At 48.7% G+C, this 13,323-nt stretch overlaps 1 protein-coding gene across 1 annotated transcript; it reads right to left on the minus strand.

Annotated features, from left to right (window-relative positions):
- Positions 1-10,561: 10,561 nt before the first annotated feature.
- On the minus strand, positions 10,562-11,632 carry GPR25 (G protein-coupled receptor 25). The gene has a single exon (XM_067531817.1). The coding sequence runs from the start codon at positions 11,630-11,632 to the stop codon at positions 10,562-10,564; it is 1,071 nt and encodes a 356-aa protein (XP_067387918.1).
- Positions 11,633-13,323: the final 1,691 nt, after the last annotated feature.

The following is a 13,323-nucleotide window of genomic DNA, read 5'->3' on the forward strand; positions in this document are numbered from 1 at the left end:
GGATTAGCTCTACCATTGAGGCAGAATCTGTGGTAAGGGTCCTTTTCACTATCTTAAGCAGGGTGAGTTTTCCTGCAGAGATTTTATCTGACCATGGGTCAAATTCCATGTCTCAGCTACTCAGTGAGTTATGGAGATAGTGTGGACTGAAAAAAATAAATGCTACCCCATGCCTTCCAGAGACAAATGGATTGGTGGAAATATTTGATGGGCCCCTAAAATATATGCTGGAAATGTATGCAAATAAGAGTGTTCAAGACTGGAATGAGTTGCTACCATATTTGCTGTTTGCATACAAGGAGGTACCCCAAGAATCAACTGGGTTCTCCCCATTTGATCTCTTATCTGGAAGGAAAATGAGGTTACCCCTTGATCTCATCAGAGACTCCTGGGAAGGGGACCCAGAGGCAGAGGGAGAGCCAGTAACTAATCATGTACAAAGGTTCAGGACAGAGTTAAAAGACATGATACTGGTCAAACTAACCTCAAAGACAGTCAGTACAAATGAAAAGCTCAGTATGATCAACATACCTGCAGGCACTTTTTTGAAATAGGAGACCTGGTGTTGGTGTAAAGCCCTGTGGGAAAAGTACAAAATGCAAAATTCTTGGGAAGGACCTATTGAGGTGATAGAAGTGGTAAATGAAGGTACAAATCATGTTAAAAAGCCTCATGGTAATGCTGACCCACAGCTAGTACATGTAAACAGACTTCCAGCTTATCACAGCAGGGAAGCCATGGTAAACATGATCTGCTGTGTAGAAGGAGAGACTGAGGCACATAACCTCATTGATTTGTTGGCTGAATGTCAGACTGACTCATCTGTGGAAAGCATTGATATCTTCATTGCATTAACACCAGTTGGAAAGGCAGAGATGTTGTCTGTGCTGCAAGAACACAAAGAAGTGTTTTCTAGCAAGCTGGTGAGGACACCCTTGCTGACTCATAATATCATTACAGACGGACCACAGCCACCTCCCAGCAGAGCCTACAGGACCACTGACAAGGTGCAGGAACAAATTTGTACCAAAATACAAATCATGTTAGACATGGGAGTAATTAAAGCATGACAGCTCTTAGTCATCACCTGTGTTGTTAGTCACTAAAAAAGACAACACTCTAAGATTTTTGTGTTGATTGTAGAAAACTCAATCCTGTCACAGTCCCAGGTGTGTATCCTATGTCTAGAAGAGATGATGTATTGGACATTTTAAGCAAAGCTAAATATCTTGGCTCTTTTGATTTAACTAGAGGTTATTGGCAAGTTCCTTTAGATAAGGATGTACTGAAAAAAAATTTGCTTTCATCATTGGTATGGGGCTCTGAGTTCATAATGTAAGCATTTGGGTTAATTAATGCAGGACCACCTTTCAGAAGCTGGTCAACAAAGTGTTAAATGGTTTGCAGAGGTTGTATCTCAACCACATTACATTGTTTTGCAACACTTAGTGTGATCACAAAAAGTACCTGAAAACTGTGCTATCAAAGCTCAAAGAGGCAGGGCTAAGCATAAAAGCCTCCACATGTAAAACTAGAGCAGCCTGAGTTCTTTATTTGGAACACTGAGCAGGGGGAGGTCAAATATCCCCTGATCCCTTCAAAGTTAAAGCTATTGTAAATTGGCCTGTACCCCAGACCAAAAACCAGATCCAGTCTGTTGTAGGTCTGGTAAACTATGGCAGAAGGTTTGTGTGTGGGTTCAGTGACATTGTATCAGCAATCACAGATCTAAAGAGACCGAGCCTAACAAAGTTGTATGGACAAAGACATCAAGAAGGTTTTGATAAGGTAAAGAAAAAGCCTGTTCTAGCCTGTCCAGATTTTGACAAGTTGTTTAAATGGTGTACAGGTGCATCAGACGTTTGGTTAGGGGCGTACAGGAATTTGATATGGAAATTGTGTATTTAAAGGAAAAAGAAAACATGGTGGCAGATGCCCTGTCCAGGAAAAAGGGCCCTGACCTGCTGCCTGCAGGTCAGCCAGTGGCTAAGCCTCCTGCAGCTTTGTAAGGGGGCAGGTGTGACCGAACACAACCCTGTGTTCACACCCTACACACTATTGTAATGATCTTTGTGCAAGGTATGACTTGCAAGACATAATCTGAAAACTTGCTTGTCAAATTGTGCTGGTCAAATGTGCAGCAATACTGTGTGTGAAGTTATAAGGTCCCTCTGTGTGGTGTTATAACGCATGTTCCAAACCCCATAGCCCTGCCCAGGCAGAATTCAGGACTGTCCTAAAAGAAGGGAAGGAACGGGTGCTTGTCTTAATTTGCATTTAAACAGGACACAGGGTCGTCAAGCAGGAAGGGAAAGCAAAGGAAGTTTAAACTGGTGAAAAAAACCCAGCAGGGAACAGCCTTCCACATTGACTGTTTGTCTCCTGGGTCTCAGCTGAAAATGTTTTTCAAGAGGAGGACTGAAACCATAAAAAGGAGGGACAAACACCCCCCCCCTCCCCCGGGCACCTTTCCCTCCTCTGCCCACTCATTCTCTACACCTGAGAAGACAAAAGGAAACAGCCATTGGCCTCTGTGGGAGGGGAGTTTTGGGCTGTAATCTGCTAGAGCAAGTGGTGAGAACGTTTGCTTTGCAACTAAGCTAATTTCTTAAGTAGATACTAGTAAGTGTTTTATGTTTATTTTTCTTGTAACCATTTCTGACTTTGATGTATCATTACTTACTTAAAATCTCTCTTTGTAGTTAATACACTTATTTTACTGTTTTAACTAATCCAGATTCTTTAAACTGAAGTGCCTGGGTAACTATTTAAGGTAATAAAGTAGCATATTATTTCCTTAAAGGAATAAAAGACTTAATATATCTGTATTATCCAGGAGAAGGCTGGACATACATTTCTGGGGGAAGATCCGGGACTGGAGGTGTATTGGGGTCACCCTGCAGGACCTGGATGTATTGGCTGATCATAGGATGATTATGAGCTGCCAATGTGATGTGGCTGTGAAAAAAGCTAATGTGGTCCTAGGATGCATCAGATGAGGTATTTCAAGTAGAGATAGGGAGGTGTTAGTAATGTTATACAAGGCGCTAATGAGACCTCATCTGGAATACTGTGTGCAGTTCTGGTCCCCCACCTTTAAGAAAGATGAATTCAAACAGGAACAGGTGCAGAGAAGGGCTACTAAGATGATAGGCGTAATGGAAAACCTGCTTTATGAGAGGAGATTCAAAGAGCTTTGCTTGTTTAGCCTAACCAAAAGAAGGATGAGGAGAGATATGATTGCTCTCCATAAATACATCAGAGAGATAAATACCAGGGAGGGAGAGGAATTATTTAAGTTCAGTGCCAATGTGGACACAAGAACTAATGGATATAAACTGGCCATCAGGAAGTTAGACTTGAAATCAGATGCAGGTTTCTAACCATCAGAGGAGTGAAGTTCTGGAACAGCCTTCCAAGCGGAGCAGGGGGAACAAAAAACCTAGCTGGCTTCAAGACTGAGCTTGATAAATGTATGGAGGGGATGGTATGATGGGACAGCCGAGTTGGGCAATTGACTGATCTTTGACTACTGGTGGTAGATGTGCCAATAGCCTGTGAAGGGATGTTAGATGGGGGAGGTTCTGAGTTACTACAGAGAATTCTTTCTTGAGTGTCTGGCTGGTGAGTCTTGCCCACATGCTCAGGGTTTAATGATCGCTATGTTTGGGATTGGGAAGGAATTTTCCCCCAGGGCAGATTGGCAAAGGCTCTGGGGGTTTTTCACCTTCCTCTGTAGCATGGGGCACAGCTCACTTGCTGGTGGATTCTCTGTACCTTAAAGTCTTTAAACCATGATTTGAGGACTTTAATAACTCAGTCATAGGTCAGAGGTTTATTACAGGAGTGGGTGGGTGAGATTCTGTGGCCTGCGTTGTGCAGGAGGTCAGACTAGATGATCATATTGGTCCCTTCTGACCTTAGAGTGTATGAGTCTATGAACCCAGGCTGGTGAGAGCCAGGGTGTAGCTGGCAGGCTGCAGTTACACACAGACACTCAGGGTGTGGCTGTACAGTGGAGGCTGTTTGTGAGTGGCCCAGGTGGAAGCTACTACAGCAAGCCATTTCAAGGCATCCCAGGCTGCAGGGCAGGGGTGAAACAACCCCCACTGGTCTGGACTGTGCCCCAGTGCATCACACCAATGTGACCAAAGGCAGCAGAGGAAAACCTTTTCCCTGAGAGGCAGTGATCAGTTGTGTCCAGTTTTGGGCCCCCCACTACAGGAAGGATGCGGACAAATTAGAAAGAGTCCAGCGGAGGGCAACAAAAATGGTTAGGGGGCTGGAGCACGTGACTTATGAGGACAGGCTAAGGGAACTAGGTTTGTTTAGTGTGCAGAAGAGAAGAATGAGGGGGGATTTGATAGCAGCCTTTAACTACCTGAAGGGGAATGCCCTGGAAGATGGAGCTAGGCTGTTCTCAGTGGTGGCAGATGACAGAACAAGGAGCAATGGTCTCAAGTTGCAGTGGAGGAGGTCTAGGTTGGATATTAGGAAAAACATTTTCCCTAGGAGGGTGGTGAAGCACTGGAATGGGTTACCTAGGGAGGTGGTGGAATCTCCATCCTTAGGGGTTTTTAAGGCCCAACTTGACAAAGCTCTGGCTGGGATGATTTAGTTGGGGTTGGTCCTGCTTTGAGCAGGGGGTTGGACTAGAACTAGATGACCTCCTGAGCTCCCTTCCAACCCTAATCGTCTATGTTTCTACGATCAAGATCTGCCTCCTAACCCTGCAGTCCTGCCCATGTCTAGCAGGGGGGTTGTGAGGCATCTGCCCTTCCCTGCAGCCACCTCTTCCCCTGCTGGCTGCTGCCCTCGCTGCCTGCTGGTCTCTGGCTGGGCTGGGCTGGGCAGGGCATGGGAGGAGCCTGCAGCCCAGCATGGGGCTGCCCAGCCACGGCCAGCAGCTGCAGCTTAGGCTGGGGGCACAGCAGGCGTCAGGGCCAAATGGAGCAAAGGGTCCTGGCATTAGCTGCGTGCATGATCACTGGGCCCAGCTAGCTCTTATCTGCGGGGTGAGAGACTGGGTGTCGGACCCACAGGAGCTGGCAACACTGGCGCCGTCTCAAAGGGTGCGGCAGGAGGCAGGGCACCGAGCTGGGAAGGGGCTGGAGGCGGGGGGAGCAGCAGGGGGAGCTGGGACACTTGGTGCTGGCAGCGCCGGTTGCTGAAGGGGAGCGGATGCAGAATGGGTCAGAGGGTGGGGGCTGGGTGGGAAGCAATGGACAGGATGGGGAGTTTGCTGGGCGGAGTGGGACCGGACAAGGAAAGGCTGAGATGGGGCAGATGAGAAGGGAGCGTTTCCAGGGGGTGGAGAGACACCCTAAGATTGAGCTGGAAAGTGAGACTTGCACACAGAGAGACGCCCAGGGACTGAACCCGGGGGCAGTGGGGGAGGAAGGAACCTCTTCGTAGGAAAGAGCGGAGAGAGAGTTCTCGCGCGAGAGGGAAAACCTAAGAGCAGATCCTGGGCCGGACTCCGATCTCACTCCTGCCAGTGTAACGCCATTCGCTGCGCCGGGCCCACACCCGATTTGCAGCAGTCAGAATTAGACCCTGGGGGTGAGGTGGGTCGTAGCGGGAGGGGAGCGAGTGACAGAGGAGGGAGGGGAAGACAGGACAGAGAGGGGAACCTGTGCGAGGGGGAGGAATGGTGATAACACACAGGAAGCAGGAGCAATTATGAATCTTTCCCAGGCAGCCTGCGTTGGGGGAAGCAGAGTCCCAGAAGGTGCCGGTGATGGAAGTGGGGACAATGAGGAGCAGAAGGGAGATGGCCAGGGATGGATTTTTTTCTTATGGCAGAAAAGATGGTTCCCATATGCTCTGTCCCCTGGGCTCTCTGGGGGCACTAATTCCTGCATGCTTCCCTGTAGACTGGCTACCTGCCTCCAGCTCTGTTCCCACCCTCTGCCTCGGCTGCCCTCACAAGGGCACCCACCGGTTTGCCGGCCACACCTCTCCCCGGCTGGAACCTGCAGCTCTCCCGCGCTGAGACTGGATCCTGGGGCCACAGCCCCGTTTCCAGCTGTTAGCATGAAAGAGCAGCCGAGGAGAGCATCGGGCCTAGCTCGTGGGCCAGTCATTGTCCCCCGGAAGTTGTGTAGCCTGAGCTATCTTAGCGCTGACCATTGTGGTGTTTCCTGCTTGATTTTCCCTGACAACCCCTTTTCATTCGACGCCGTGCCGTCAGACAGAATAATACTTAGCAGGTAAACTGAGGTACATACACTATTCATTACAAAATCATGCCGCTAGCTCCCTTGTTCTCCACTCCACGTTGAGGGCTTGCCAGTCGGCCCCATCTGTGCTATGCCTTGCAGAGCTGCAGCGCAGTTCAGAGAGCACGTTACCACCTGCTGTGATGGAGAGGGCAATTTCCCGGACAAACCCGGTTACGTGACGTTTCAGTGGTTGAGGAGTTCATGGCATTAAAATGTCAATGTGTCCGCGTTATTGTGGGATTGATTGTCGGTAACGTCCCTGGGGGGAGATGTGGCTAATGGAAACTCCGGGAAGTGTTACGAGTTCCAAAGGACTCTTTTAACCGATGGGCTAGCGATGACTGAACTTTTAGTTGAGGGGGTGTCCTAGGAAATCCTTGGGAAGAGGGGAAGGTAACTTCTCTATGCCAGATCCAGCCTTCTGAAGCTGTGCCCAGAGCCCACTGGCTGCTGGTTACCAGTTCCCAGGCCCCCGAGATCAAAGGCCCACCTGCATAGAAGAAGGACTTAGATCCATGGGGTGGCTTGTTCTGAACTAACAGCTGTTACGAACTTGTGAACGCAGGAAACCCCCTTGGTGGGCGTAGAAGGCCTGACCAGCTGCCAGAGCCCTGCAGGCTCCTTTCTTGTTTTAACAGTTTCCCTGTAATGCTTTCACCTCGCGAATAACTGTGCTTGCTTAGGAAGGGCTGCGTGCTGACTGAACTGTGGCAGCTACGCGGTGTGCAGCCTCCGAGGGAGGAAGGCAAAGCAGGGGCGCTCAGGCGGTCTGCCATGCTGGGGACCTTGGAGAGCAGGCAGCCAGCTGTGCAGCTGGAAATACCCCAGTCAGGAGGGAGAGAGACGCGTGTCTTCGCCCAAGGGAGGTGACAGCTGGGGAGCTGGAAACCTGACGGCGGGTGCCCTTGTTGGGCCATGAGGGGGAAACACAGGGTGCAACTGCCCTGAACAGTGACTCCTGCTTCTGTTACTTCTGTGCTATGTGGCCAGGCCAGGCTGGCACCAAGTTCTGCAGTACACATTGGCCCTTTGATTTCAGCCAGTTCCCTGGGGGTTGTGAATTCTCTGGCTTGAGTTCTGCGGGAGGACAGACTAGATGACCATAATGGTCCCTTCTGGCCTGGAAACCTGGGGCTCTATCAAAGGCAATCTAAGGAGGGACCACACTTCCCTATTGAGAGCATAGCTATCAACGTCCGCACGGCGATGAGCACGTAGACACAATAATGGCTGTGCTGGCGTATCTGTGCTGGAGACACAAATGAAGAAGCAGGGGGGAGAGAGGGAACCCACTTTCTGCTCCTTTATGGTGGAGCTGAGTCTGTAAACAAAGTCTCAGAGAAAAATCTGTGCTTCTGCACTGCCAGCCAGCCTGCCAGTCAGCGTGGGGGGGACGGCGTCCACCCCAGCCCAGCTGGGGGTGGCGGGGGAACCACTTTTCTTGTTCAGGTTCTTCTAGTGTGTCGGTCATGGAGTCAGCCCTTTGGCTTTTCCACTGACTTCATTATGGCTTTGGAGCAGATATTTAATGAGGACCTGATACGACAGCTCCTCCAGGAACTCGGTGTTATTTCTAACAGAGAGTGCAGGGTTTTCGGGGTCTCACTCTAGCCGCAGACTGCTGTAAAGCGTTGGCAGCATAGGGCAGGAGGAGGCAGGTCAAGGTACTGGAGGCCCATGATGCCATGGCTTCACTGCTATTGTTACTCGAGCAAGCTTTGATCTAGCTAGGTCACTGCAAGCGCTGCTATGTCTACACATGCTCCCATCACTCCTCCAGATCCTTGGCTATTCTTATTACTGTCTGAGCGACTTCCCTTCAGTACGACAAGCATCCTCCCCAGGGAGCAGACCACATTTCAAGCCTATGAACACTGGCTTTCATTAGACACAAGCCCTAATGCAGGCGACCATTCAGATTTAGTTCGGTTATTGGGTGTGAGTGACATGGCAGCTGATTATTAAACACAGTCTTACCAGGACTGAACAAAACTGCCACAGACATCTCTGTTCACTGTAAACCGCAAACAAGGTTTGAGTAATTAAGTGGTATTTAATTAGTAAGACTCATTTTATTATGCTGGGGCTTTTGAGAAATCCTGGGAATGTCGTGGGAGAAAGAGCAGAAGTCATGGAAATACAGGATAAAAGAAAAGTCCAGTGTTATGGGCATTGTTTTGTAACCCAAATCATCATCATCATAGGCTAGGCTGTAAATTTACAATGGCAGCACAGAGGAATAGGTCTGTATCGAAACATGCTGACTGTAGATGCCATATCTACTTCCTTAGATTCAATCAGACAAGACTGAAAAACAACGCAGTATTAAAGCATATTTATTACACAGCTATGTAATAAGAAGAGAGCTGGTTTAATAGTGAATTTGTCTTTTAATTAAACATACAGATTCTGGCTGTCAGATCTATTATTTTCATTGTGTTAAGATTATTAAAAGCATATTTATTCTACAACTGCTTCACCTACATGGTCAGAGCTCTACATGGATCTGTCACCTGCTCACAGCTTCAGTCATTTTGCTTTCGTTGTTAGTTTAGTTCTAACACAGGACCAAGAAACCCCTGTTTGTTGAATCTACGATAACTCTGCGAGCTATAAACTCAGCTGGTAGCGATACATATTTAAGACATTGGATTTGACAATGTACATCTCAGGTCCAATTCCAGCCTCGGTTTCCCTGGTGGAAATCCAGTGAAGTCCAAGCCCAACCCTGCCAACCCTTAATTATGCGAATAAGCACATAGGCCCAGATCCTCAGAGGTATTTAGGGGCCTAGTTCCCGGTGAAGTTAGGCAATGACACACCCTTGAAGGTCCGGGGCATAGAAATCAGTGGGGCTACTCACATGAGCAGGGCTTGCTCATGTGAGTAAAACTGTGCATGATCAGTTCTCTGGCTTTGCACTGGGTGTAACTGAGACCGGACTCTGGACCCTTCCATCTGCAGGAGTCCGTATATGCGTAGCTCAAGCAAACCCCCTTGAAGTGCCACATCCTGCCCTGCTGCTGCTGTTGCTGTCTCTGCTCCCCCCCCCCCCCCCCCCCGGCTGTCCCACTACTAGCTCCTGCGGGGGTGTTTGTGCTCTCATCACTCGAGCAAACAGAAGGTTTGTCTACACGTGAAATGCTGAAGTAGCTGTGCTGCTGTAGCACTTCAATGGGGGTACGCCCTATAACGAGGGGAGGGCTTCTCCCATCGCTGCAGTCAATCTACCTGCCCGAGAGGCAGGAGGTAGGTTGACGGAAGAATTCTTCCATTGACCTAGCACTATCTACACCAGGGGTTAGATCAGCTTAATCACATTGCTCAGGGGTGTGGATTTGCACATCCCTGAGCAGTGTGGCTGGGTGGATCTAACTGTTTAATAGCCCATGTCTAAGTAACCCTAAAGCTTCTGCTGGCTGTGAGGCTGTGTTCAGGGTGTTTTCTCCTTGCTGTATTACCGGGATGCGTGTGAATGCACCTGGAAAAGTCCCTGGATGTGCCTGACTTCCTTAGCAGTGAAAGCCAACGCCAGCAGAGAATCCCTCTTCTCCGAGGGTGCTGGGGAAGGAGAGAGCTTCTGTTAGGTAAGGTGTGGGTTAGAGATTTTCATTTCAGTGGGAGTTGCTTGGCTAAATCCCCTAGTCAGTGTTGAAAATCTCAGCCTCTTCCTTTCCAAAAAATGTGTGTTAGCCTCTAAAAATATTGGGTGAAACTCTGCTGCTGGGATTCCATTGACCTCAGTGGAGTTACTCCAGGAGACAAATGGAATCTGCTGACAGCCCATGTGACACTCACGGTTGTATAACTCGACATATATCTGCTGTGCTGCCTAGTAATGCTTTGAAAGAGATCTGTCAAGAAAGAAAAGCCCTTTTCCTTGCCAAAATTAAACTCAGATTTGTCCAAATAACCTGCTCATTTTACCTACACAAGAAGCAGCCGAGGTGGCTACGTATCCAGTCCCACCCCACACAGCAGAGGCTGTAAACCAGTGGTTCCCAACCCATGGGCATGGGCCAAAAGTGGCCTGCGGGGTCTTTCAAAGTGGTCCACCGCTCCCCTCCCCCTGGCTGCAGAAGGGAGCTGCTACCTAAGGACCCAGGTGGAGCACACGGGGCTACTGGATGCATACGGTTTCCCTGCTGCAGCCAGGGGGATGGGAGATCAGCGAGGAGGCAGCCTGCAGTCCTCGCTGAGCTCCTTCCATCTGTCTGCAGGGATGGGGGGGAGCTGCTGGTGGAGACTGGTGGTCCTTCAGAGTTGTAAAAATGGTATTTGTGGCCCTTGAGCCAAAAAGGTTGGGAACCACTGGTGTAAACCTACCTTCCCCTTTTTTACATCTCTGGCCAAATGGAGGTAGGCGATGATGGCTTGTTCCGGCTGGCAAACATGAGGCTGGACTCAGTAGCAGATGAGAAGGACAAGACCGTGTTTTGCCTTGTCTCCTGGGAAGCGCCACAGACCCAGAACCGTTGTGGCAGCACCTGGCGTCGGAAATGGCGATCCATCAAGGCGTAGATGATGGGATTTATGCAGCTGTTCAGGAAGGCCAAGCAAACACTGATGGTCAGACCCCACCGGAGAACCATTAATGCCGAGCAAGACAAAACTGCTTCCTGGAACACAGAGGAGAAGAAGAGGAAGGCTTTAAAGGCATTGAAGGGCAGCCAGCAGCCGACGAAGGCCCCGATGATCGTGAAGATGATGTGGAGGGAGTTCTTCGTCCCCTTGCGCAGGCTGACGTGGTTCAACAGCTTGAAGGAGATGGAGCAATAGCAGAATAAGATCACGCCCAAGGGCAGGAGAAAGGTCAAGATGAGCAAAACCAGGCTGAGCACCTGGAAGGTGATAGAGTCCTCATCCTCACACAGCTCACCGGTGGTATCCTGCATGGGGCTGAGCTTCCTGTGTATGAGGGAGGGGATGCCCAGGAAGAGAGAGACAGCCCAGATGCAACCACAGGCAATGATCATGCAGTTCTTAGTGCCAATAGACTTGGAGTCCACACGCTTCATGACCACCAGGTAACGTTCCACACTCATGCCCATTAGGAAGAGGATGCTGGAGCAGCGGTTCACCGAGATGATATAGCTGCTGAACTTACACAGGCCTTCACCAAAGTGCCACTTGTTACCGTGAGCTGCTGACATGGCCCAGAGAGGCAAGGTGCAGACAAAGACCAGGTCGGCGACAGCCAGATTCAGGACAAAGGTATCCACCAGCCTCTTGCTGCCTCTTTTCTTGGCCATCAGCACAATCACAAAGAGGTTGCCAGTGAAGCCAATGAAGAAAGCAATGAAGTAGAGAACGGGGATGTAGATGTAAGTGTAGGCGAGATCCTGTGGTGGGCAGAAATTGTCTCCGATGGGATAATCATAACTGGCAGTCCAGGCTTCAGTCGTCATTTCAGCAGCTTTGTCTTGCACCGAGCAGCTCCGGTGCAATGCGAGAGTCGCTGCAAGGGGTTCTTTGGGCACCTGGAGGAAGCACGCTAGCTGTTTAAATCTGAGTGGTTGGTTTGTTGTTCTCTGAAATCTTTTTAAGGCAATACTATGCACTTCCTCTTGCTGCAAAGACCAGGGCGGCAGGGTGGAGGGTGTATCGGTGGGTGTGAGCAACTTGGGGGCGAGATGAGTTTGTTTTAATTTTGGAAACAGAAAAAAAAAAAATGAGAAAAATAGGAAAAAATGAAGCATGCATGACTGAGGGCCCAGGTACGTATGTCGGGGTGGGGTCACAGGAAGGGTTAGTATTTGCAAGCAAATAAAGGCCAAAAGTGCAAAATGTCCTCAATGCTCTTTTGAAAACCGGCTGCAAACAGAAAGCTCTTCAAGGCCCAGTTCTTTCCTCTGCTGCTTTGCAGTGTATGTAGGTAGCCTGGAAGGTTATTTTCCCCACCTTGATTTTTACTTTGGAGATCTCGAGAATATTATGTCCGGCGCTCCCTGCTTCTAGCTGGAGAACTTCCTGGAGGGTCTGACTTGGCTTGTGAACTTTCCTGGCTCTTAACTGGAGGGCTGGGGGGTTGAAACTTTAACAAAGGCATTTTTCTCCAAATCATTTCTTGCACATTTGCTCTAATTAACCAAATCAACGTTTTAAACAGTCTGAATAAAAATCTGTTCCCCCTTAAATTGATGCCTGATCCAAAGTCCATTAACTCTAGCGGGTTTTAGATCAGACATTTAATCAAGTTTCACTTATATGGCATCTGTGTTGTCATATTCCTGCCAGTTCTCCAGCCATCCATAGAGCCTTACAGAAAAAACCGAACCGTTAAGGCTGGAATTTCTTTGTTTTTTTAAAAAAGGCAGATATATGTAAACATAATTAGAAACAACTAAAAACATTTTTGAAGCAAAAAAGGGCACATGCCCAACATTGTTTGTGGGTCCCCTTTAAGTAGTACAGCTAATTCCTTCGGCTTTGGCTGTATCTATCCTTTATCCTTGATCCAGTTACTGTAAGACTTGGGGCAGATATCCTGTGTTGTTAACTTGTGTGGAGTGCTCTTGTGTTGCTATATAAATAAGAGCAGCCAGTGAACAGGATTTTAAAGCAACATTAGGACCCTAAATATCCCATATTAAAAGCAATGCCTTAGGAAGCAATGGTGCTTCCTATTTAGCATTCATCGAGAACCTAAAGCGACTAACCAAAGTAGCATCTTGGGCACTGTTTCCCCAGCTTTTTAAGATTGGTTCCAGTGTCCCCACATGCATATGATCTCATCTTAGTGTGGCTCCATTCTCTCTGAGCTGCTGTATCAAGAGTAGAAACTCAACTCACCAGGATCATATTTAAACATGAATCTTCCCAGAAACCTGGAAATGATGTTGCTTTGGCCGCTGTTGTCTGAGCCTAACCTTGTTATCAACCATTTCGCAATGTTCTAGACTAGCCAGAATTGTAGAAATGTTCTAGCACAGGTAATCCGTTACTATTTGTTGTGCCTGATTCTTCTCTTACTTACACCAGTACAGACCTAAGGTAACTCCAGTGAAGTCAGTGGAGATACACTGGTGTGGGGGGAAGAACCAGGCCTATCCTTTCTACTGCAGTAGCACCCAGGAGCCAGCTCAGACCTGGGCTCCAT

Source organism: Emydura macquarii, unplaced genomic scaffold (genome assembly GCF_026122565.2).
Source record: "Emydura macquarii macquarii isolate MOO-44397 ecotype Brisbane River unplaced genomic scaffold, CSIRO-AGI_Emac_v2 contig_3220, whole genome shotgun sequence".
Lineage (NCBI taxonomy): Eukaryota > Metazoa > Chordata > Testudines > Chelidae > Emydura > Emydura macquarii.

Excerpts from the sequence above, each read along its gene's own strand:
- GPR25 (XM_067531817.1), bottom strand. The coding sequence starts at position 11,632 with ATGACGACTGAAGCCTGGACTGCCAGTTATGATTATCCCATCGGAGAC.